Here is a 23,330-nt window from a genome sequence, read left to right on the forward strand (position 1 = left end):
GAGCATAAGGAAAACAGACTCAGATTTCAGAGGGCCAAGGTCTAAGTTACAGGCATAAGGCTCTATCTTCCAGATGTGCTGGTTTTCCCAGAATTCGACAAAGACAACTTGTTGCTTTTGTTGCTGTGTCTTGCTGGAAAAAATATCTTGACTAGAAGGAAGTAGGTGGCTGTTGGGTACCTTTTTTCTATTAGAAGGCAAAATTTGCCATCATAATGTGAGGTGGAGAAGCCCTTTTTACACCTCCCCCAGCCCTCCCCCATGGTATTTTGGAACAAACCATTCATCCCCATGATACTCCAGCACATTCTCCAAGGACTGCAAGTTCAACATACAGAAATTGTACTTCTTAAAGTTCAAGGGATGAGTCTGAATTCAGGACTTTTTTACTCTGTTCCACTTCTAATTAATTAATTTTTATTCAACATTTTCTATATGGTCAATATACAGCAATCATATTAGCTAATTTATCATCCTCTCTTTTTTCTCTATCGCTTGTGTTCTAACAAATGAACCAAGTCAGGATGAATGGTGCTTGAAGATGAACTTCCCTTGACTGAGATAAGTGGTGTCAACTATTGTGGATTTCTAGGGGGATCAATAGGTTTTCCTACCACCATAGAACTGTGCAAGGTTCTGAAGTACAGTTGCCTCTCCTCAATGGTCTCCAGGCAATACTTTCTCTGCCAAGCTACCTTTTTATTCAAGGGAATTCCTGAATGAAAGAACTGTTTGCAGATGCATAAAGTGCTGTGAGAAAGACTGATTTGACGGTGGTAGGGTGGTGGTTATGGGGTCTTTGAAAAGGTCTTTCAGAAGTTGATAACCTTTCTTAGCTCTAGGTTCTCATGAACTACACCATACCAGTCATTTCCACTAATGTTGTTGTCTTCTCTTGCAGTTCTCTTGGAGGTAGCTTCACACTTTACACTAAATGTAAGGTGGCTTCCTAAGATGCTGCCCCATGAGCACTGAAATAATTGTGGCAACACTGTACAGTCACTGCCACTATGCAGGGATCACATCTTATCATGTCATGTTCAAAGTCTGGAGGCACTCCAAAAGATATCAGACAACCTACTTGCCTATTTAAAACACAGCAGTTTTAACCACTGAGAGGAAAAGCCCTGCTCCCATTATAAAACTTTTCTCACCAACACAGATGCAGGAAGGCAGGTCTGCAAATCCCATTGCTTTCATAAAATGGTCTTTGACAAGCAGGCTTTCTCAAGAGAGCAATTTCAACAACTTGTGAATGCCTATTCTATAAGGAGAAGGCAATACGTAGTCAAATAGTGAGGCCGCTAGTCTCTCTCGGGTTATTCTTTCAAAATGACAAGATACTTAGATGAGACTTTTTCAATGTAAGGCTAAAATACCTGCTTTTCTGCCAGATCATGGAATAATTCAGCTGAGAGGGATTTGCAGATCATTTAATGCACACGTACCTGCTTACTAATAAATCAGTCATCTGAGCAGAGTCTCCTACAAAATCTGCTAGTGGGTATGAGCTCCCCAGGCAGAGGGCACGTGGTGGCCAGCAGGAGACCTGTTTCTGCTGGTCATCTACCTTGCTTGATTAGAGGGGCTGAGCACCACTGTTGCGGTCTAAAGGCAGTAAGGACAAAAAGTCCTAAATGGGGAATCTACATGAGGGAAAAATACAGGGAGGTGCAGGCTAATGTTGGTAGGTCAGTGAACAATGTCACCCCAGGCCATTCCTGAGCCACTGAAAAACGCTAGCGTGGTGGGGCTTTCCTCCTCTGAGTGGTGCTGTCTGAAACCAGATTGCTCTTACTCTGCCTGAAAGTCCCTATGACAGCTTGCACCAGTGGCTGGGCTCTGCAGGGGCATGTTTCTTACTGTTTTCAGAGCAGGACTGTAAATTCTGTCTCAAGTACTTCACTGGTTCCAAGCAGAGATTGCTTTTGCTAGAAGGCTTTGGGAGAGACAGGAAAGCACCAATGTTTGCAGATTAGAGGAGAGCAGGAGTTTGTTAGCATCACACCTGCATACCAAAGGCAAGCATCACACACAGGATGGGTGTGTTTGCGAGAGAGGGAGCAAAGGAAGGAAACCTGTCACCATCGCAAAAGGATGGGGTTTTTTCTTTCTGTATTTGGCACAAAAAAATGTATATTTCTCAGGCAGAAAGTGACTTCTTTTTTTCTCTCCTCTCATGGGGGACATGAATGAATCTCTAGGTCTGTTACTCCTTCAACAATTCAAGACTGTTGATACAAGCCTCAGGGAGTCAGATGTACATTACTTTAAAGCCAGCTGTCTATGTCTTTATATTGTGAGACAATGACCTTCACTATGTGGGAGAATGAACTACCAGAGAATACAAACACAGGCAAAGGGAAACAGGAAATTGCTAGTGGTGGGAAATTTTCAAAAATGTACCCAAAAGGATTCCATACATGTGACTGTATAAATAAAATTTTAATATTAGAGTCTGATTACTCCTATACAGGTCTTAATAGGGTATGGCTTCCTCAGGGGAAAAATACTGCAGATCTAAGGTGATAGCCTCGTTGATAAATTTCTTCCTATCTGATACTTCTGGTAGTTTGGAGTCTGTAGCAAAATATGATTTTAATAATCAGAGAACTACCTTCCTTGCAAAAAGAGGCCAGTTTAGAGCTTAAACATCTCTCAGAAACAATTAGCCAGCTAATTGCCTGACCTTATTCTCTCTAAGAAGAGGGATTTAATTAGTTCAAAACCACTTAAATATTTTGAATATCATACTTCTCATTTCACTATTATTTCGTTTGCCTTTATATCATGTACTTGTAGAGGAAAATTGTAAAGCAAGTTACAAAGAGCTGTGAAACCAGAGAGTTTGTGGACTTACAAGAGCTGGTTGCAAGGCAAGAGGCATAAAACTCTGATGTGAGCTCCTTGCCTTGAAAGGTTTTACCTACAAGTTGCCCATAGCCAGCAGTATGAAGGGATATCAGACTAACTTTTGAGAGTGAGAGATGGACAACCCATGTTTGGGACCAACTGTGGTCTAGTGAAGCTGTCCAAGAGGAGGAGCACTGCAGTTACAAAGATTAAGATCATAATCATGATTTGCCCAGTGGCTTTAATTTGGGACAGAGTAAAGAAACCAACTTGGTGGGTTTTCCCCCTTTTCCTGCTCCAAACTTTGCCCCTTGTATATTGCTGCTTTGTATAACTTCTTTCCTCCAGTGACTTGCTCCTCATGGCTCAGAGAGGATTCGGACACATACACTGTTCCAGCTACAGTATTTCTTCAGCATAGGAAGCGCTCTAACCCCAGTTAGGAGACCTGTCCTTCCACAGAAAGACTCTATGCAACAGCTGTCATTTACTGTTCTCACACCACCCATGAGCCCCTCTTTGTGTGGGTAGCACAGAGAAATACATGCATGCAGTATACACGAAGCATTATCTGGTCAAAGTGCTATTGTCAACATAGGCTGGAAGTTGCAAGGAATACGTGGGATGGAGACCCTGGCAGGAGCCAAGTTCATGCATTTTTTTCAAGCAATTTTTCTTTTTACCTTGAAAGCCATTGGCAGCTCAATAATGTAGAGGTCGACGTAGTCCAGCTGCAGGATCTTCAGTGTCTTCTCCAGTGTGGGACGCACCAGCTCTGGTGGGTGGCAGGTATTCCACAGCTGGAGAGGCAAGCACAGGCTCTTTTCTGGGTGCCAGCAGGAACAGTGAGTAGCTGATGCCCCCCAACACACACTCAATCCTTCACTCCTCAATCCCTCTTGTCCTCCTGACAGAGCCCATTATGCACAGTGCAAAGACATTGTGGTTTACATCACTGCAAGGCAAAGGTGAGGGGCCTTACCCTGTTCTCTGTCAGAGCCAGGTGCAGAGGTCAAGACAGGAATTCCTGCCCAGGGCTGATGTAGTGTTGACTCAGTAAAGCCATCACACATTTGTTTATTACAACACAAGTTCTTCTGAGCTGAGTATATTACAAACTCTTGCTCAATGAACTTAGGAAGATTCCTTTTGTTTTCCAAGCATATGCTTTCACTAGAAAACTTAGTTCCCACAAGGAATCTGTGGTCAGTTTTATGCTTGAAGGCAGAAGTTCAGATCATGTGAGTTAGCTGTTGAACAGCCAAGCACCCAGCACAGAGAGAATCTCTTGGTTGTCTCCTGTGGTCATGGAGCCCAAGTGACTGCCTGACCTAGTGAAGTTTTTGTTTACTCCCCAGTCCTCACCAAAAAATGTATTTGTGTTTAGTCCTTGCAACGCAGGTGTGACTAGTTAAAGCAGTCTAAACCTCTTTAATCCCACTTCTTCCTTTTTGGGTTATGGATTGTGCTTAGTTGGTTACTGTTCAGTACTACCTCTAACTGAACTCTGCTGATGCAAATCTCTTGCAGGAATAAAACCATAGCATGGTAATTAGTAATCAAGAGCCCTCTGTAAACTGATTGTTACAGTCAAAATCCACAAAACTCAAAATTAACACACAATAGAAGGTTTAAAGTGCCATTTGAATGCATAAAATAAGATGGACTATTTTAATTTCTTTTTTTTTCAATACACAAAACTGATATGTGGAGTCATGTTGAAGTTTTTGTCACTTTTGTTTGCTGGAACAACCTGTTGTTTGCTGGTGTGATGATTGTCTAGTCAGTTCAGCCTCCAAATCTGACAGCCACTGAATGCCAAGGTATAGAATGAATTTGTTCCTAAGACACAAAACACTTGAATTGCCATTTTTGGGAGAAGATGTTGATTATAGGTCCTAAAGGGTATAGCCTGGGTAAGTTTTAAGGTATTTAAGATGCTTGGCTTTGTTTTCTTTTGTTCTGTTTCCAATTGAGTTATAGTTATTCCCTGGGAAAACCACCTGCTACTTCTGCCAGCAGAGGCAAGAACACATTATCTTGAAGTTAAGTTGTACTGAAAGTAGCACATCTGACCCTGCCCTAAGCTGACAAACCAGAATAAGGTTTGGCACCTGGGAAGTCATACTAGGCCTTCCCTAGTTGTATCCTGCAAGGTGTGAAGAGTTTACAGTTAATAGACAGTGGAAAGAGACTGAGGTGTACTACAGTAAAGGGACCGAGGTCCTGTTCTCAAGTTTTAAGTTGTGCCACTGGATTTCCTGAAAGATTTTGGTCTATGTATTTTTTAAGTGTTTACATGTAAAATGAGCTTCACTTGTATTTCAGTTAGGAATTGTAGACCCTTCATGTTCAGTTTGTTTTGTTACTGTGGTTTAGAAATTTGATAACCTGAGGTATATGCTAGTTTAGAAGCAGTTTTTCCGAGTGCCCTTTCTAGCTCGGTGCTATTGAGCTCAGCACTTGCCAGTGAATATACTTCCCTTTAAAAAACTGCAGAGTTCTAAAGAAACAGCCTTTAAAAACAGCAAACATTTGTACTATGTCAATACATTGATGCCATGGAAACTTGAGAGTTTCATAACTGTTTTCATGATTTGTACAAGTTATTGTATTATCTACCTAAGTAGAACCCGTGTAGATGTTAGAGCAGTAGTCAAAGCTGCCAGCTGGCTTTGGCATTTTAGGACACCACATTTCCTGGAAATGTTACTTCTAGTTTAATGAAAGAAATATCCTGGGATGAAAGAGGAGACCAGAAAGGTCTTGCTGTATAAGCCAAGTGAGATGCTGGCAGTTGATATAAAACCTCTAAAATTTCTGGATGCTGAGCTGCTCTGCCTGATCAGCCAGCAAGAAGTGAGAGCCAAGTGCAAGTGCTGATGATTTCAACTGGCAGATGCAGCCCGATCACACCAGGTCACTGTTCCAGTAACACTGCCACTCAGCGGGGCTGCTCTTGTTAGTCCCTGCTGACACATCAGCCTTCCGTCTGCGTCATCTTTGCTTAAGGAAAGGTCTGCATGAGGGGCTTGAGTGTGAAGGGTCTTGGGAATTTCAAGTACTTGTGATGTCAATAAGGCAGAAAAAAACCCCAACTTCTGTTGTGCTTGACTGCTTCCAAGAATGCAACAGCTCGTGTCAGTCACTTACCAATCAATGCCTGATGTATCTACTGGTGGTTTGATATTTGCCAGTAATTTGTAAGACACATAAGTTTGTGAGGTACATAAAACTAAAGATACATAAACACATAAGGCAAGGGACATCCATTCCCACTCTTCCTGGGAAGTTCAGGGCTCCTGCGAAAGTGTTCAGTGAAACCTGTGAAAATCCTGGATTGTGATGGATTGAATAGGTTGAAGAATATATTCCACTTCTGCCCTTGAACTCTAAATTTAAAGACTACAGAATCGCTACAATGAACTATTATCCTGAGCACCTGAAATTTTGTCAGGCACAAACAGGACACAACAATAAGGTAAATCCATGTGTGTCCCATCTCACAGAGACAAGGCAGGCTGGGACCACAGGCACTGATTGTCATGTTACTCTGTGTTGCAGCCCTAAGGCTTACAGGATCTGCAGTTTTGCAGGTAACTCAATGTTTAAGTAGTGATTATCAACTAGAAGAATCATCTAGTGATTAGATCAGACAACTGAATATAGAAAGGCTTAATAATAAAGTAAGTTTGGAAAATTTACTGGGAGGTGTGCTTTTACAGACTTTAAAGGTTGATATGGGAAAATAAACTGCAGGGGAAGAAGTTGAAAAAGTTAAAATACTCAGATTTGTTGGGACATCTGATTCTAACCTTTTGGCATGATTTTGTGGTTTTGATTTGAAATATTACTGCTAATTTGCAGTAGTGAAACTATTAAACAGTCAAAACCAAATATTTTCATTGATCCAAATCAACATATTTGACATACGAGAGACTGACAAACTTCCCTGATAAAGGCAGAAAATTTGAGGACACGAAGTTTTTCTCAGGATGGCAAGGTTGCTACCAGCAGAATCAGGCAGGAAACTTGGAAAAGAGTTGCATATTTTACAGGTTGGAAATTGCTGTACTTGAATATTGTTCTATAGCTGCTGAAAATCCACTTGGTCTGTAAACTACCCAATACAAAGCTTAGTTTCCCAGATGATAGAACTTAACCAAATTGCTCACAGTGTTTTATCTCATGGGATCTTTCACTCTAGGAACAGTGTTTATTTGCAAGTCTGTTGAGTAACTTTTGTGCATTACGTCTTATTTGGGAAAGGAGAAAGGGAAAATATTAGGCTAATATGTTCAAAGAAGCACTGCAGGAAGGGCAATTTGAGGCCATAAGCTCCCTTAAAAACTGGATGGGAACCATCAACCCTTATTCGACAATGTGCAATGAGCTTTCTTGTACCTGGGATATAGTCATTGAAGTTGTAACAGCTTTTGTCAGACACCTCATTGGACAAGGGATTTGATTCTTCTAGGAGAAAGTAAATTTTTACAGCTAAGACTGTAAAGTATTAACTAGTTCATGCATTACTCCAGCCTTGTTGCTCTAGAGCAGGAGTGTAATGACATCTTCTCTCCAAGTAAGTTGATTCATCATCGTAGAACTTTTTAATGACAGGTGATACAGTAACTAAGGGTGTAGCTTGATGAGTAATTTTCTGGCAGTAATATCAATGTAAGCACTTGCTGTTCTCCCATACTTAGACACTGGCATGCACATGCTTGCTCCCACCCCTTTCATTGTGCAACCTCATGGCAAACCTGTACAGGGAATCACTCTGACAGAAAATAACTCATTGGTAGGATCATTGTCCATATCAGGCTCAGTGTGTGGCTATAAAAATGTGCATGACAGCACAGTGTGTGGTACAGTAACAGTTTAGGCAACACGGCTGAGTGTAGCAATGGTCTTAACTTGCAGGTACCTACAATACTAAGCAGAATGGATGTTGCATGGTTCCCGTTGCTATCAGAGATTTAAACAGAGAACAACAGTGATTCCTGTGCCTAACAGAAAAGCTAGTGTTCATAAAGATCTGAGGCATTATGGTAATGCTAGGAAAGAAAAATAAAGGATGTTGGATCTGGAAGGAAACATGCCAGATGTTGACCACCGGCATTCTTAAGAAAGACCATTCACGGAAATCCTGGATTTAGTGTAAATAATATGAGCACAGCTTCTCACCTTGCCACAGTAAAAAATGTCTTCTCGCTTGATCTTTCCTTCAGCAATCTTCTCCCGGATGGCTTGTCCCACTTCATGCTCATTGAAGTAGACAAAGGCACCGTCGATGTGGCGGTAGCCAGCATCAATGGCAATCTTCACTGCCTCCAGACAGGAACCCTTGGGGGTCTGGTGGGAGAAGAATAAACATAGCTTCAGCCTCCTGCTCACCTTCCCTTCAATGCTATAGAGTCACTGAGATAAGCACAAGATTCATGCTTAAATTCATCCAGTCTGACCATCCCTTACCTCCCCAGATATCTGTGTTTCAATTTCTAAATAAAAAAGTGCTGTGCACTTTTCCTCAAAACTGTTGTGAATGTGAAATTGGACTGGAAAAAGCAGCAAAGCAAAAACTTTTCTGTGTTGTGAAAGAGAGAGTACTACAATCCTCAGAAAGTAGAACTGAATGTATTTTATATAAAAAATTATTTCAGAAATTGTCACCTAGAGAGCAAGGACTTTCCCACAACAGCCATTTGATAAAATTCCTTACTCATTCTTTACCATTGGTGGTAGCACAATCCTAAGGGTGATAACTCAGGACTGTCTACTGATATTCCCAGTTCTGGACAGTTCCTTTATTGTGTAGTTAAGAACCAGTAGTTGTCTTAATATACATTTATATACATTTTATTGCTTCAGTTTAAGATGAGCCCAAGAAACCTAAAAAGTCCAAGTGACATTTTTGTACTGTGTACTGCATTTATATTTACTCATCACTGCCAAAATTCAGAATAAGCTTGTTTTTTCGTAACAGTCATATTTTCCATTAGCCACTGTGGCAAGCAAAATTACACGTAGGCTAAACCAAGCAAAAAAGCATAAAACTGGTTACCAAAATTATTTGTTCTGGACACTGGAATTGTACTGAAAACATCTTATTGTTCCTACACTTTGTATAATGAGAGAGCAGCTCTAAGGTGGTCAAGGGCTCTCAGCAACATGCAGCAAGACTATTCTCCCACTCTTTTCATGGGCATTGCTCTCCTATGACAGGGACATCTGATTCACTTTAAGAAACAGAGAAATAGGGGGAGTCAACTTGCTCTGCTGTGTTGTTGTCTGTCAGCAACAAATGCCAAGAGTTGAATTCTGCTACCTGCAAATGCAGGGCCAAAACCACATGGCTTCTCCTATGAAGAAAACAGATGTCAGAGACATCTGGAAATGAGAAGGTACAAAGAGAACGTCAAATTTGTTGGTTTTGCTGATGCCAAGGGAAGACGAGAAGCAGGACTGGCAGTAAGTGTTGTTAGGAAGGACCACTTTTCACCACAGCAATGGCTCTCTCTCCTCTCTGTCCTTTTACAGCTGCCACTGGCTTGGCTGTCCAGGAGTTTGCCATGAAATAAACAGCTGTTCTTCCATCACCTGATGAATTAGGTGTGAAACTCATAGCTGCTATAGGATGTTTCAGTGATCAAGGACATTGGTCTTCCCTTCCATGTTCATGTGAGAAGGATTCCTGCTGACACATGAGGGTCAACTTCTCTCTTTCAGTCCTAGAGCTGTGGGCTGGTGACAGACTATTCTAGGATAATAGGACTATATTCCAGCCTGCTTCCTCTGCTCTTCAGTGTCCCATCCCAACTGACTGCTGTTGGACACAAATGGACCAACTTCTGTTTGGGCCTGTGGGGACTTTCTGCTCCAGCACACAGTGCCCAGAGGTTACTTAAAATGCAAAGCCGCTCACGCTTGCCCTGATTTATGACAAACATGAGCGAGGGCTCAGAGGCAAAAATGGCACAATTTGGCACTCTACAGTATTTACAGCAGTGATGATGCAATGCTGTTTGCTTAATTGAGAGAGACAATGAAACACTTGTTTCAGTGCTTTGCTGCTTTTATTGTGGGAGCCTCCCAAAAGCACGCTTGGCCCCTGCCAGGGCCCTTTCCTAGTTGTTAGTAGGTTGTAATGGCAGCCAACAGCCTTTCAGGACGAGTCAATGGCTAGTTTTCACTTGGGGCATGTTGGGCAGCATTACAGAAGTGTGAGGCATGGAGTAGTGACAACCTCCAACATGTTCGCTGCTTTGTCCCTGCCTGAACCTGCAAGGAAAGATTTGAGAGAGGCATCAGGAAGAAAGCTCTGACATGAGTATTACAAGCCTGCTGTTACTGATGACAGTAACCTCAGACCTCTGCCCCAGCAATGAGCTGCACAAGGCTGTAGCCGCAGTTGCAAAGCTCAGACTGATTAGCACAGAACAACAGGACTCAGCTTAAAGGTCTGGTGAGCTCAGGTTTAAGTGGTGATTAGTTGTCTGAAAGAGAAATGTATTTCCAAATTGCGGTCAGTGTTTCCTCTCTGAAACCTGATTTTTGAAACTATGTGACTTTTAGATTGCTTCAGCCTGTTTCACTTTTACCATTCAAGTGTATGAAAGCAGAATATTTAGAGGAAAGTGATGCATTAACCTTAATGCAGATCTTAAGAATTTTTTTTTTTACATTTTCCATTTGTTGAAGAGCCTGAAAATGAGGCGTGAACCTGGTACCAGAATTTTCTCTCTTCTTTTCACATGCTTGAGAGATTGCATGAACACAGCTCCCTGTTGTTTCCTGAACTGTAAACCAAACTCCATCAAGTAAGGAAACATTGATTATTGAGTTGCGTCTTTTCTTGGACACCAGGGCCACTTTGGTCAGTAAGGAAAGCAGAAGGAATAGGTCGGGAAAGGTAGAGTCTCACATATAAGGGAACAGCACAATTGCAAACTTGGGAGAAGAGTAGAATAGAGAAAAATGAGAAAGCTTACAATTACTGCAACTGCTTTTGGCTGAAGCAGTTGACTCATGTTAGAGCTGAACTTCTACGTGTTTCTTAATTTTTGCATGGGACTTACATCTGTACAAACAATCTTGTGAAAGACTCCTCCATCTCAAGGAACAATCTTATTCTTCAGGGGCTTGGAGAAGCTTTTTTTGGATCAGACCTTGATTACCAATGGCTAGAGATGGGTTTACATTAAATATAAATATTTTCATTGCACCAGTTCATTTAATCTGATGTGGTGTATTAGTTCTGACAGATTCTGGTCTAAGGTGCTCCATATAAAAATGCAAAACAACCTAGGGAACAGTTTTTGGAAAATTCTGCCTCTATTGAACCATCCCAGCTGAAGGTCTGAGACATCTGTGAGTCTGGAAACTTTATACCATATGTTAACTTTCATTGTAATGGAGAAACTATCATTTCTAGGATTTCATGTGTTTAATCCTTCCAAATCCTGCACTAATAGGCTGTGGTAAACTGTGCTGATGAGTTGCACAGGCTAGTCATGTTGTGGTATTGCTGCTTTTTAGAAGTGTTTCCTTAAATGTCATATCTTGTTCCATTGTTTCCTGACAGACCATACTAAAGTTGGATGACTCAGATCACCACTGCTCATACATCTTTCTATCAGAGAAGGTACAAACCTCGATCTTTCCCCTCTACCTTGCTGCTCAGCCTGAGGAGTTTTAATCTCTTCTGTCTTTCATGGAATTAAAGTCTTTAGTAGTGACCAGATCAGAGATTAACAACTGAAACCTGGCTTTTATTTAAGTGTAGATAGAAGTTTATGATATGACTGTGTTGTATAAGGACCGGCACCACTCCAACCACAGCACCTGGTAAAGCAGTATCTCCCAGGCTATTTGGCCTTGGAGCAGCCACCTTTACTTGGAATCCCAGACCTCTTCCTTCTCCTTGCTGCAGGTTATACTCACTAGGGTCTGCTATCTAAACTGCAGTTGCCTATGCTGTCTATTTATTCCAGGTAGGCCTTTATTCTTGTACCATTCCCAAATAAGCAGGGCTCACATATAGAGAAGTAGAAATACCAGATGAGGTACTGAAATGTCTCCATGCCATAAACTCTTTGGGTTTTATCAGTAGTAATTCAGGACTCTTTGGTTTTGGCCTTAAGACAAATCTTTGCTTTTTATTACTTTTTATTTAAGTGTAGATAAGAGCTATGTTTGATCCTTAGCTATAATTAATGTTTCAGCTTCTAATCAGTGTGCCCTACAACTATGCCACTTTGATCAAGGACTTGTTTTAGAACTGGAATTTTGTACACTGGAAGTCAGATATTTATCTTCGGTGTTCTTGCAGTCAGTCACTGATTTGTGCCAAAAAAGTTACTAAATTTATCGCATGTTTTATGATAAAAGAAAAACTTCTTGATTGACTAGAACAATTTGCTCCATTGCTAATAAATTTTTTCAATAGCATCTGTTATTCTTAAGATCATAAAGTTTAAGGAAACAATACACACAGTTATTCCCTCTCTCAATCAATAGCTTGTAAACCTGCTGATTTACCACCACACATGGCAGATTAAACCAGTATCAGTTTCCTTCAGGCTCCATGGTAAATAAATGGAACAGAAGGGATGGGGGGGCAGACTCAGATATGCACCTTCACTGGAAGAAATGAAGCAGCAATTTGGCCCCTTCTCCATAGATGAAGTAGCCAACTGGACAGTTACCACTTTCTGTGAGTCTGAAAAAGCAATGTGCTTCATCAGTCCTGTCTGTCTGAAAGGGTCTGCTCTCTTTTTCCTCTGAGACCATAAACTTTCATATTTTTTAATGTTTATTCCAGACACCTTCCATCACATCCCATTTTGTCAAAAACTATTTTCCCTACCGTAGCAAATGAACAGTTGCAGTTTTGTTCATGATTGCATATGACCAAGCCACAGGAGAATATTTTTGTGCAGGCATACCCATGAATTTTTCTCTTCCCTCTCAAGTAGAACAGTATTTGCTCAGCAGTGTTAGTGGTTTTCCAAATTATTACTGTTATTTAAGTGTCACAGTTCAGCTGCCCTCCAATTCTTTTGCTTTTTCTACAGCATCTTTTTCTGGTCAGCAATTTCCATTGGCTTTCCAGCTGGTTAAGAGGGTTATCTCCAAAGACAAAGCTAACAGCACACATTGGTGGTAGACTCTAATCTTGCAAAACCACGCCACTGCTTGTATGTCTTAACATCACTATTGTAATTTATTTTTTGTTAGTCCACACAGTAAAGGAAAACAGTCTGACTCAGGCTCTCAGATTCTGCTCTGCCTTGTTTCACACGCGCAGCTCTATGGAGTTGCGCCAGTGTCAGCAGCAGATGAGAGCTGAGGAAGCAGCACTTCAGGGAAGTGCTTTAGGAGAAGTGCCCTTTACCTTAGTCCTGAGCATCTCACCTGGTTAGTGCAATGTTATCCAGTCCCTCAGCTGGAAATAACGATCCTAGGAAGAAAAGCTTGAGGTGTTAGGAGACACAGGGCCATCTCCTGGAAAAAATCTGAGCTTAACTGCAGCAGAATTATACAAGAGACCCAAACTGTGGGCCAAGCGCTCCAGTCCTAACCTATAATTTAAGATGTGGAGTTGCTGTTTAGGAATCTTAGTCAGCTAAATACAGGAAGGAGAAAGTAGGTACATTCCTGGGCTCAGAGCCTCCTTCACCAGAGCTCGGCACTCACACACAAATTCTTATACAAGTTTCTAGAAGCCCAATTCCTTATTTCCATTTGCCTGTTTTCCGGACAAACTGGCAAGAAGGATTGGCTGAAGATGTTAGGAACAGAGCATAGAAAGCATGTGTACTGAAGGCACTGCAGGAAAGCACAGGTTGAGTTTACAAAGCCAGAGGATATGAGCCACACAAGGGTACATTCTTAGAATTGTTTAACCTTGTAAAAGAGAAGCTGTACTGTACACCTCTTTCTTGGAAAATGCAACCGCCAGCACATCCCTCTCTCTCAAACACAGGAAAATCTGGCTTTCATCCTCCGGAAGCATTGGCAGCCACCATCCAGGAAGCACAACCCAGCAAAGGGTTCTCTGCAAAAGCAGGTATAGCTGGGAATGGAGGCAGAGAACAGAGCTGAGAGCCACAAGCTGCTATGCTGGCCCAGAAGTTTGCTTTATGTCATGCAGTGTGTTGCCTTGGAAGGTGGAGGACAACAAATATGGATTCCTAGAGAAGATGGGGGGAATGGTGACACTTGTGGCCTTGTGTCACACTGTGAATGAGCATGAACAAGGGATGCCCTTCTCCTCTAACCTGATGCTCTATCAGTGGCCTAAAGCGTGAGGTTTGTCCGTACAACAGAAATTAGATTGCATAACTGCAGATTTAGCATTTCTAGAATTCCTCTTACATTGTTATTCTAGCATTTAGCCGAAGCTGTCTTTAGGAAAGCTTTATTATTGTAGCTGGCAGAAATTGCTGGAGTTATTTTTATCGCTTGATTGCAGAATCCTCTGTTTTAGGATCGCTGCAACTTTTCACTTGATGCAAATTCAGTTTATGCAAACTGAAGCTAAAGAGCTGCCTTTCCTCTCTGCTGGCAGCTAGAGGATTAAAGCAAACCAGGCAAATGATGTGCACGTGGGTTCCCATGCTTGCAGTGCTAGTGGAGTGGACTGAGAAAGTTTCCTGAAGAGCTGGAGGACACAATAGCCTGCTGGCAGGCCCTGGAAAGCATGAATCTAACTGGAAGGGTGGATGTTATCAAAACACCCTTCAGACAAGAAATGCAATCACAGGGATGTGTGAGGTACAAGCAGAAGGCAAAGCACCAGCTTGTGCAATAAAAGAGAAGAAAAGGTTGCCAGTAGTTCTTCTGCTTCGTTCCCTAGAGTTAAAGGGGAGAGGTTTCTGGCGCCAGTCCGAAGAAGTGTTTGCAAAGGCAAATGTAAAACTTGGGGAATTCCACCACCTAGTTAGCTGAACTAAAAGAAGTCAGCTTTGATGAAGCCTAGAGAGACATTTTCTGCACAACGTTTTCAAGTTTTGACAAATCTGGCCTCTTAGGTCAACCAAAGAGACAACCCAGATGTTAGCTTCCCACAAGAGCTGCAAGAACATGCTTATGCTGTTCTTTGGAGGACTGTGGGGAGTCAGGGACACATGGGAGTGTACAGCCATATTTAACGTATGGAGTCAGTCTGGGACATTTTAAAAATGGAGCTTTGCCTGGAAAATTGGGCTTTAAATGTGCTTGCCAAAAAGCGTATCTCTCAGTTGCGGTAATTCCGATTACTCACTCATAGGGGTTCAGCTTTTCCCCTCTTCAATAATGCCAGTGACTCCCTGTCCCATCTTCTGTAAAACAATCTTAACTTTTATTTAGATAGGAGGGCTTTCCCTGTAGCTCTTCCACAGGGTTAAAAAACCCAGCATGTTTAGAAAGGCAGAGGAAAAGACAAGAAAAAAATTACTATTTTTTTGGTGTCAGTTTTTGGCCTTAGTATCATTGCATTGGTAACAGCTAGCTTTGTAGTTTTTGGAAGAAGGGTGTATTGAAACAGCTATAGTCAGTGCAATACACAGCTATGGAATGGAAAAGATCTGTTCTCTGTTTGGTTACTTTTCAAACAAGAATCTTGTGACTGGGTTTGAGTAATGCTACTGTCCTAAAAGCTTATCTGGATTAACCCTCTATTAATTTTGGATCTGGACTGATTGAACACAACTCTACCTTATGTCATAGCTGGACATGTACCTTGGTGGGTGATGCTGGCACCTGATATCCACCATCCAAGAGCTGTACTGACCTCCAGACAAAGTTGTCATCTCCTAAATGTCACACTGCTCTGAGAATGTTTTCCTCTGGAGTGCTCTTGCAGTGTCCAAGTCTGCATGTCTTGGTACCATGTCTTTGGGAGCCAAATGACGTGGTGCCAGGTGGGCTGTAGGAGCCAGGTCACCTGCTTGGAGTAAGCAGGCATCACTACACAAGGCCAGGCAATTATCTGGCTCTCAGAGGTTCCATTAGTAGAAGTCTTCTGCTCTGCAAGGGTGTATGTCTCTTGGTCCTGGAGTAGTCTGAAAGTGTTTTCACGCAGCAGCTGAGATGTCAGCATAGGTTGGAGGTACTATCTTTTTAAGAAGAGGGTTTTTTTGGAAGGCTTATAATTTAAGGCATTCTCAGGTGGTAGGGGCGGGGGGGGGAAAGAAAGAAGTCATTCTAAGCACAATCTACGCGTCAGAGCAAACTAAAAAATCCCCCATTTTCCAGGACTAGCAATTTTGTGGTCATTTTGCTCAGAAGTCCTCCATAGGTTAATGAAATATGTAGCTAGAAAGCTAGTCTTTCATTCATACTCATCTACAATGCTGGGCCCATCCTCATTAGGAATTTTACATTTTGACCACTTCAGTAAGTGCAACTTTTAGTCTGTCACACGTGATTAGACACTGATTGTGTTCACAGCTGGAAACAGAAGCCATTGGCACAAAGCAAAGATTAGTAATACTGTGAATTTGTTTTCTATTAAGCTTCAGGTTTCATAGAAATGAAGAACCGCAGAGATTTCAGCAGAGAATATATGTGGAGGTAAATGGGCATTTTGCAAATTCAGCAGTGTCTTAAAGCCATGGGTTTTGTGCAAATCAAAGTAATAAGAACAAAGCTTGTGTCCTCAAGAATGTTAGGGACAAGAATCTTTCCTCCAAATTGACAGAAAGCGGTAAGTCATTTTGCCAAATCTGACTTTAAAATTTGAAATTAATGGTTAAAGTACAGTTCTTACACAAAAGCTAGAAGTTCTAGAGTCTGCCATGTTTCAGAACAAAAGCATCTACCTTTTCTAATTACCTGTTTTTTCTTAGGGTTTTTTGTCTTAGTTTTCCTTTCTTAATGAGATAAAGATACAACCTTGCATTTATGAAAGCCAAAAATGTTCCACTGTATAACACGAGATTACAGAGAGGTAGCAAGAATTGAGGTGTCAAGAGGTGGCTGCACACAGGGGAGGAGAAGTCAGTGCTAAACACCGAGAAGGCAAAGTGTTAAAGACACAGAAATGGAGAAAGACTGCTCCAGTGGCAGAACAGAAAAGTTGTATGGCAGAGGAGAAAAGGAGAATGCAAGATAAATGAGCTCTGCTTTTCAGAGGCAGTAAGCATGCCATTAAAGCATACATGAAAGGGATCTTTAAAATGTGTCATGCAACACTGAGTTTTTAGAGAAAGGCATTTATGAAATCAGAACTTGTTGGAGACCCTTTAGATTATTCTTCTAGTCTATACCCTCTTCTCTTTGCTATAAAAAAATCCAATCTGTGAAAACACTATCTTATTTGTGGAAGGATTTATCTTATTTCCTGGCATATTTTCCATCTCTGTAGCAAACAGCAGGGATGGATTAAGGCAATACTACAGCCCAGAGACACTACAGTGTCTTGAATCTCACACAGGCTCCTGCCCAAGAGCCATATTGTTCTGCTGCCTGCTAAAAGCTGATGCCTGCCACTCCACCTCCTCAAGCCATCTGGGGATCAAATACCTAGGCATCCTGCCTTTATCTGCTCTTGGCAACTGCGTCTTGCCAGTAACTGACTTAGTAGAGGAATAAGGAATAAAAACTGAGAGATTAATCAATGAGGGCATCACTCAACACCAGGATGCCAGCCACCGAAGGAAAGGTATGCCATCTGCAGCCTGTGCAAGCAGAATCACCTGAGTATGGTTTAAATCCTTCAAGCATGAAACTAATTGAGTCACGACTTTGTGAGTAATCTGGCTACAGATATTTGGTTTCAGGACAAATATTGTTTAATGTGAAGGCCAGGCTGAGTTTACTAACAGGCAGGCAAGGAGCCCTCTGGGACACACAGCAGATTAGGCACAGTTGTCTTCCTGGGATGCTGTAATTTATCTCCTTCCCTTCTGCCCTTGACTCAAGTGCACAAATCTCCATTTGGAAGCACGGTTTTAGGATATCCTCAGACACCAAGGGAACATAAGGCTACCCTCTGAAACATCTCAGAAATCCCAACCCTGAAAGACCGCATGTTGCTACGTGTCGGGTAGCTGTGGCTCTGCCGCTCCAAAGCCCTCCCTGAAGACAAGAAGAACTAGTACTGCATGAGGTAATACTGCAACTTAAAAACCAAATGGCTTGAGAAAGCCAGTGGTGGTTACTGAAAGGGACTCTAAAGTGCACAATGTCCTTTGGAAATGCTGGTCAGGGGATATGGCCCAACAACTTTAAAAAAAATTACTTTGTTTTGGGAGCTTTATTCTCTTCTTAAGTTCAGGGCATAAATATGAGGTTCCATAGCCAAATATCCCAGCTGACTTCCACAGATCTGTTCAAGTCAGGTTCTCAATACTTTTTTATGGGAGAAAAAGGCAAAATATTTCCCTGGTCTACTTCTGTGATGATTTTATGTAGGTTCATAGAGATCGTTTCAGTAGAGAGCTAACTTCCGACTCAGTACTTGCTGAGTTCAAACACATATTCATGTGTAATCATTCACATTAAATGGATTGATGTATTTTCTTTACATATTTATTTTACTAGCATGTCATGGGAAATAAGCTAAGGCTGTAAGAACACTTGGATATTAGGGCAGTCCCTGCTCTTACCACTCCCTCTCTCATCTCTTTCAAGAAAAAATCTAGAAGCCAAGTGGGAGGTTTACCTCAGGAGGAAGACAGTTAGTTGTCTGAGCTGGAGGAGAAATTTATAGAGAAAAGATCAAGAAGTAGAAGCCTTTAAGATCAACACTGTCTGCAGAGATCTCAGATGTCACTTCTCCCTGGTACCCTCAATACATGCTCTATTCTGTAGCTTTGGGTCAGGCCAGGTGACTTTCTTTACAAGTCACTTGAAATCATTGCTGTCTCCAGCCGATCATGTTTTGGAAGCCAGTGACGACCAGGAGGAAAATGGGGAATTAAATTGTGTGTAATGCCTCCCTTGCTGCAGCTGAGAGATCCAGATCCCACCATGGGGACAAATCACTTATTATCTCTTTTGACTTAACAGTAGCCTACAGCAGCTCTGAAGGCAGGCAGCCTGCAGCAGGGGTGCAGCCAGCACCGTTAAGAGTGATTGAAATAGTTTGTGCATGCACATCCTTGTGTGAGGAACTTTTTGGCATAAACGATCCTATGAGAGCACTAGAAGCTGTTAGACCTGTACAAGGAAAAGTTACTCTGTTCAGCTTCTATCTTGGGTGTAAAAAGTAATTCAAGGTGCCAAAACAGTGTTTTTACTTATGCAAGACAGATTTTTTTACTTGGTCACTCAGACTGGATACAGGAGCCCTGGATGAACTTTTCCTCTTTCCCTGATTCAAACCAGCAATTTCTTCTTAAACAAAACCCAGACTGTCTGGGCACTCACAAGGGTTACTTTGTGGTAGTTAAAGATTTGGGGAAATGGGTCTCTCTCCCTCCTGGCTAGAGGCCATACCAAGTTCTTCAGCATCCAGAGCTGTGGGGCTAGTGGGCAGTGTGCTTTCCCATGGGGAGGGTGCTCCTCCTGCTCCAGCCTGTGCGTGTTTCTTCTTGCCTCTCTCTAGCTATCACATACCCCACGATCATGTTATATCCCTGAGCTGTGTGATATGAATTTAATCCCCAGAGGCTGAGAGGAGGACTGAATCTGGTTTCCCACCACCCATGTGGATTTCCTTACCAGCGGGCTATTCAGGGAAAGGCAACTGCTACCTCCAACTGCTTTAATAATTCTTTGATTCCTCAGCTTGTACTGCCAGTGCCCAAAATGAAATGCTTTGCCATTTGTTTTGCCTGAAACTATTCCACAAAACTGCTTCCAATTTATGAATGGATTTGGCTACCTCAGAACCTCATTTTTAGCTAAGTTGCAACTTGCCAAAAGCCCTCACCCAGTGCTATTCTTGAGTGCTTTGCCCAATCTTATGTTTCAGAAGCAGCGCCTGTGTACAGTGTGGTTGCTACAACCTTCCCTCCAAGCCCTGTCCTCCCTCAGTCAAAACAGGAAGGTAGGAGAGGAGCTGCGGCCAAGGCCTCTTGACCTTCCAGGGAAACAGCAAGTATTTATGTGGAGACACCGGACTGATGATCTTAGCTGTGTTGACAGGGATGAGTTATAAAGTGAAGCAGGCATAAGTGCAGTTTTAACAAGGCATAGGATTTCCAGGATTTAGGAGTGTTTTTAGCACCTTTACCCTCTAAGCTTGCTCATCCCCACATGCCATCAGCTTCTAGATGGGTGCCAGTACCACTTGACGGGCGGAGCTGGGAACTAAGCATCAATGCTGGGAGGTGTGGGAGCCCAGGGTGGGCTGATCTGGTTCTGCTGTAGTGCAGGGCGATGCCACAGGCTCATCAAGGGGGCTGTCCTCCTCTACCACCCTCCCCTGTGGGGCTGCCCTCTCCCTTCTCCCCCATCTACTTAATACCCTGGAGAATTGGGTCAACGGCTTGGGGGCCCTCAGGGAGGGAGAGCTGGACACGGTGCATCTGCTGGAGCCTTGGCAGAGCCACTCCTCCACATGTGGGGTTTTGCCAGAAGGATCCACAGAGCCAGACAGAGGTAGAATTGGCCTCTAATTTTAAATGCCTGGAGTGCCTTGATAGTCCTGATTCACTGTTCCCACTGTGCTTCCCATCCAGACCCATGAGAAGAAGGGATATTTGGGAAAGGAAAGAGAGAATAGGGGAAGGTGTCAGTGACTGAGATTTCCAGTTTTTCACTTCAGTCCATCCTGGCTAGGATAAATAGCCTAGTTAATATAGTCAAGAATCCAATACAACTCACACATGTCCTTCCACATGTGAAGGAGAATGCAAATCCAACTTGAAGGCACTGAAATCTGCACCAAAAAGAAAGCTAAGCTTTATAGTTATATGGCTTTAAAAATAAGGATAGGGAATACCAATTAAAGCTGCCAAAAAAAAAAAAAATTAGGTTCTTTTCTTGATAAACAACCCAAATTTATGACTAATTCCATGACCCAGTGAAGACTCTTTTCTTTTGTTAGCAGATGAGCTGATAGCCAATGAATTTATTGTACTTTCTTGCTGTGGTAAAGAAAAAAAGAAACCCCCAGCATTGCATTTTCAGTCTCAAAGAATTAGCTGAATTGTCATCATGACCTCCATTAAATCAGAAGAAAAGCTCTGTTACATCTAGAGGGAAAGAGCATTCAATTAAAATGAATCGGATAATCAAACAGACTTTTCCACAGTGGTCCAGCTCTGCTCCAGTTGACTGATGTACTACACTGAGTCAGTAAATTCGTACAGGGGACCAAATTTCAGTCAATAGGTTTATTTTTTGTTCAGTGTTTCACAATCAGAGAAGCATGACTTATCTCCCAAAGTCGTCTTTGGGAGAACAATTAAGTTATTTAAGATGAGCAAGGCAAGCTGCTGACACATTTCAGTTTTGAAGGCACTGCTGTTCAGTTTATCCAGACAAAGCCTGAAACGTGAAAGCTGGCCTCCTGCCTTTGTTTTCTTGTAACCGACTGCCGAAGAAGCAGATTTCCCTGCTCCGTGGCTAACTAGATTTGCCTGGTTTGCTTAACCAGTGAGCACATTCCTGCACTTCAGGAAGAACACTCCGGACTCATTACAAGCTACTGGACTACAGCACGACATTGAGAAAACAGATTTGTTTTGGACAAGCTGCTCTGATGTGGAGGTGCCAGGGTGAATAACCTTTGGAAAAAAAAAAAAAGAAAAACAACAAAACCCCCAAAAACCTGCCTCCAGGAACAAGATGAATAATCTGACAAATGAATAGCTCTGTATTTTATATCAAAGCACAAAATGAGTAGAAGTTGTGGAGATCTGACTCATGAGCAGAAATAGAGTGCTGGGGACGGCTTGAGCCGTTGCTACCACCAGCTGCCTCCCCCCACCGCTGGAGAATGGGTGGCTCAGATGCTGCTTCTTAAGCAATTCAGCCACAAAAGGCTACAGTTGAGCATTTTCAAGGAAACGTGCCAGCGCTAGTTTTTAGCAGCACTCGTTAAGATAAACCTTGAAACGGTCCCGAGTTGCTACAAAGCCTTTCAGCTCTTGAGGCAGGAGGAACTGGACAGCCACTTTGCCAGGCATCCCGGTGGAAGTCGCACCAGGCATAAATCAGTACTCAGCAAAGCAGCTTGTCCTAGCTAAGTGGCACTCCGCTGCCACGGCAAGGTGTTGATAGAAGCCTCCTCCCCGCCCCCTTTCCCAACCCTCTTATCAGTAAAGCAGCCTTTTTGAGATGGGCAAATTTTAAGCCCGTGACCTATTTAAACGTCCGGTCCCATCACCGACCAGCAGCGCAATTCTGCAACAACTCCCGTAGCACTCTGCTACTGCATTTCCCCAGCTGCTCTCTGTGACAAGTTCCCCGCCTCAAATAGAAGCCCTAATCCTAGTGTAAAGCTCCAGCCTTGCACCTTCAGATAAACATACATTGTTTCACCTGGTCTTCTGCGAAAATGGGACTGTGGCAAGGGCCTTATCAGTGCTGCTTTCTCTACCTCTTCTCAGCTCCTCCTCCCACCCATAACTTTCTAACGTGTTTATCATGCAGAAAGAGAAAGACAGCTCACAAAATCAAACTCCTACAAACGCGGGGGGAGGGAGAACGGGTGGTTGGGGATGTGCACCCATCCCCACTGAGGGTACAGTTACACAGCAGCTTCAATTGCTCTAAATTGGAGTTGCCGTAGCAATGCCTGCCCTGCCTGCATCATCCTGCCCTCCCCACCTTCTGTCAGCAGAAAACAAAGGAGGTACATGTGAAAAGCAAAAAGTCACTACCTGTGGCTGATTCTTCTGAAAACCAGCCCTACCTAAAAATTATTCATTTTGGTTGGTTGAGCTCCATACAAAGGCCACTTTGAACTAAACCGAGGATGAAGGAAACATCAGGATTTTGCAGGATAGGGGTAAAAGAAGCAGCACTGTTGCTCTGTTGATTTTAGGACAACTGAATTTCTGTAGAATGAATTCTTAGCAGGGTTATAGCAGTGCCGAGAAGCTGTCTTCAAAAGCGGAATTCCCATCCACCTCCCCTCTCAGCTCTGGCAGGTTACTTGCCGCTTTGGGCTCCCTGCCTGAACCTTGGCTAATGCCACAGCATCGGACCACGGCTTGTCCCGGCTGCAGGTGGGAAGTGCAGCAAGGCAGGAGCCCTGCTGCTGCATGTTTCTTAACTTAAAACTACTGTAAAATTGCAACTCGAGGGTTAGGGGCACAATACAAAAGTATGGAAAGAAATGCTTCAAGTTCACTCAGAGCTATTTTGTCTCTGAATTGTGCAACATTCTGCTTTGCTACATTAAAACTCCTATTAGAGACCTTTAATTTTGTTTCGCTAACCATTATTCAAAGAATGCTCTAGCTGAAAATATCTCTAGAAAGCCTAGTGATGTGGGGGATGATGACCAGCCTCTGAAGTTGTGAATTCCAACTGATTCGCCGCATGTGAACCAGCGCTGTTGTCCTGGGGATTTCTTGCACTCTGTCGGCATC

The 23,330-nt window shown here is 42.6% G+C and overlaps 1 protein-coding gene across 1 annotated transcript in view; it reads right to left on the bottom strand.

Moving 5' to 3' along the window:
- Positions 1-23,330, bottom strand: part of AKR1D1 (aldo-keto reductase family 1 member D1) — a 36,562-nt gene that overhangs the window by 10,533 nt on the left and 2,699 nt on the right. Inside the window, exons 3-4 of the mRNA XM_018080692.2 lie at positions 8,041-8,208; positions 3,537-3,653 (exon numbers count right to left, since the gene is read on the bottom strand). Of these exons, the coding sequence (XP_017936181.2) occupies positions 3,537-3,653; positions 8,041-8,208 (285 nt within the window). The remainder of the gene's footprint in view (positions 1-3,536; positions 3,654-8,040; positions 8,209-23,330) is intronic.

Source organism: Manacus vitellinus, unplaced genomic scaffold (assembly GCF_001715985.3).
Source record: "Manacus vitellinus isolate BGI_N305 unplaced genomic scaffold, ASM171598v3 scaffold_5_pilon, whole genome shotgun sequence".
NCBI classification, from domain to species: domain Eukaryota; kingdom Metazoa; phylum Chordata; class Aves; order Passeriformes; family Pipridae; genus Manacus; species Manacus vitellinus.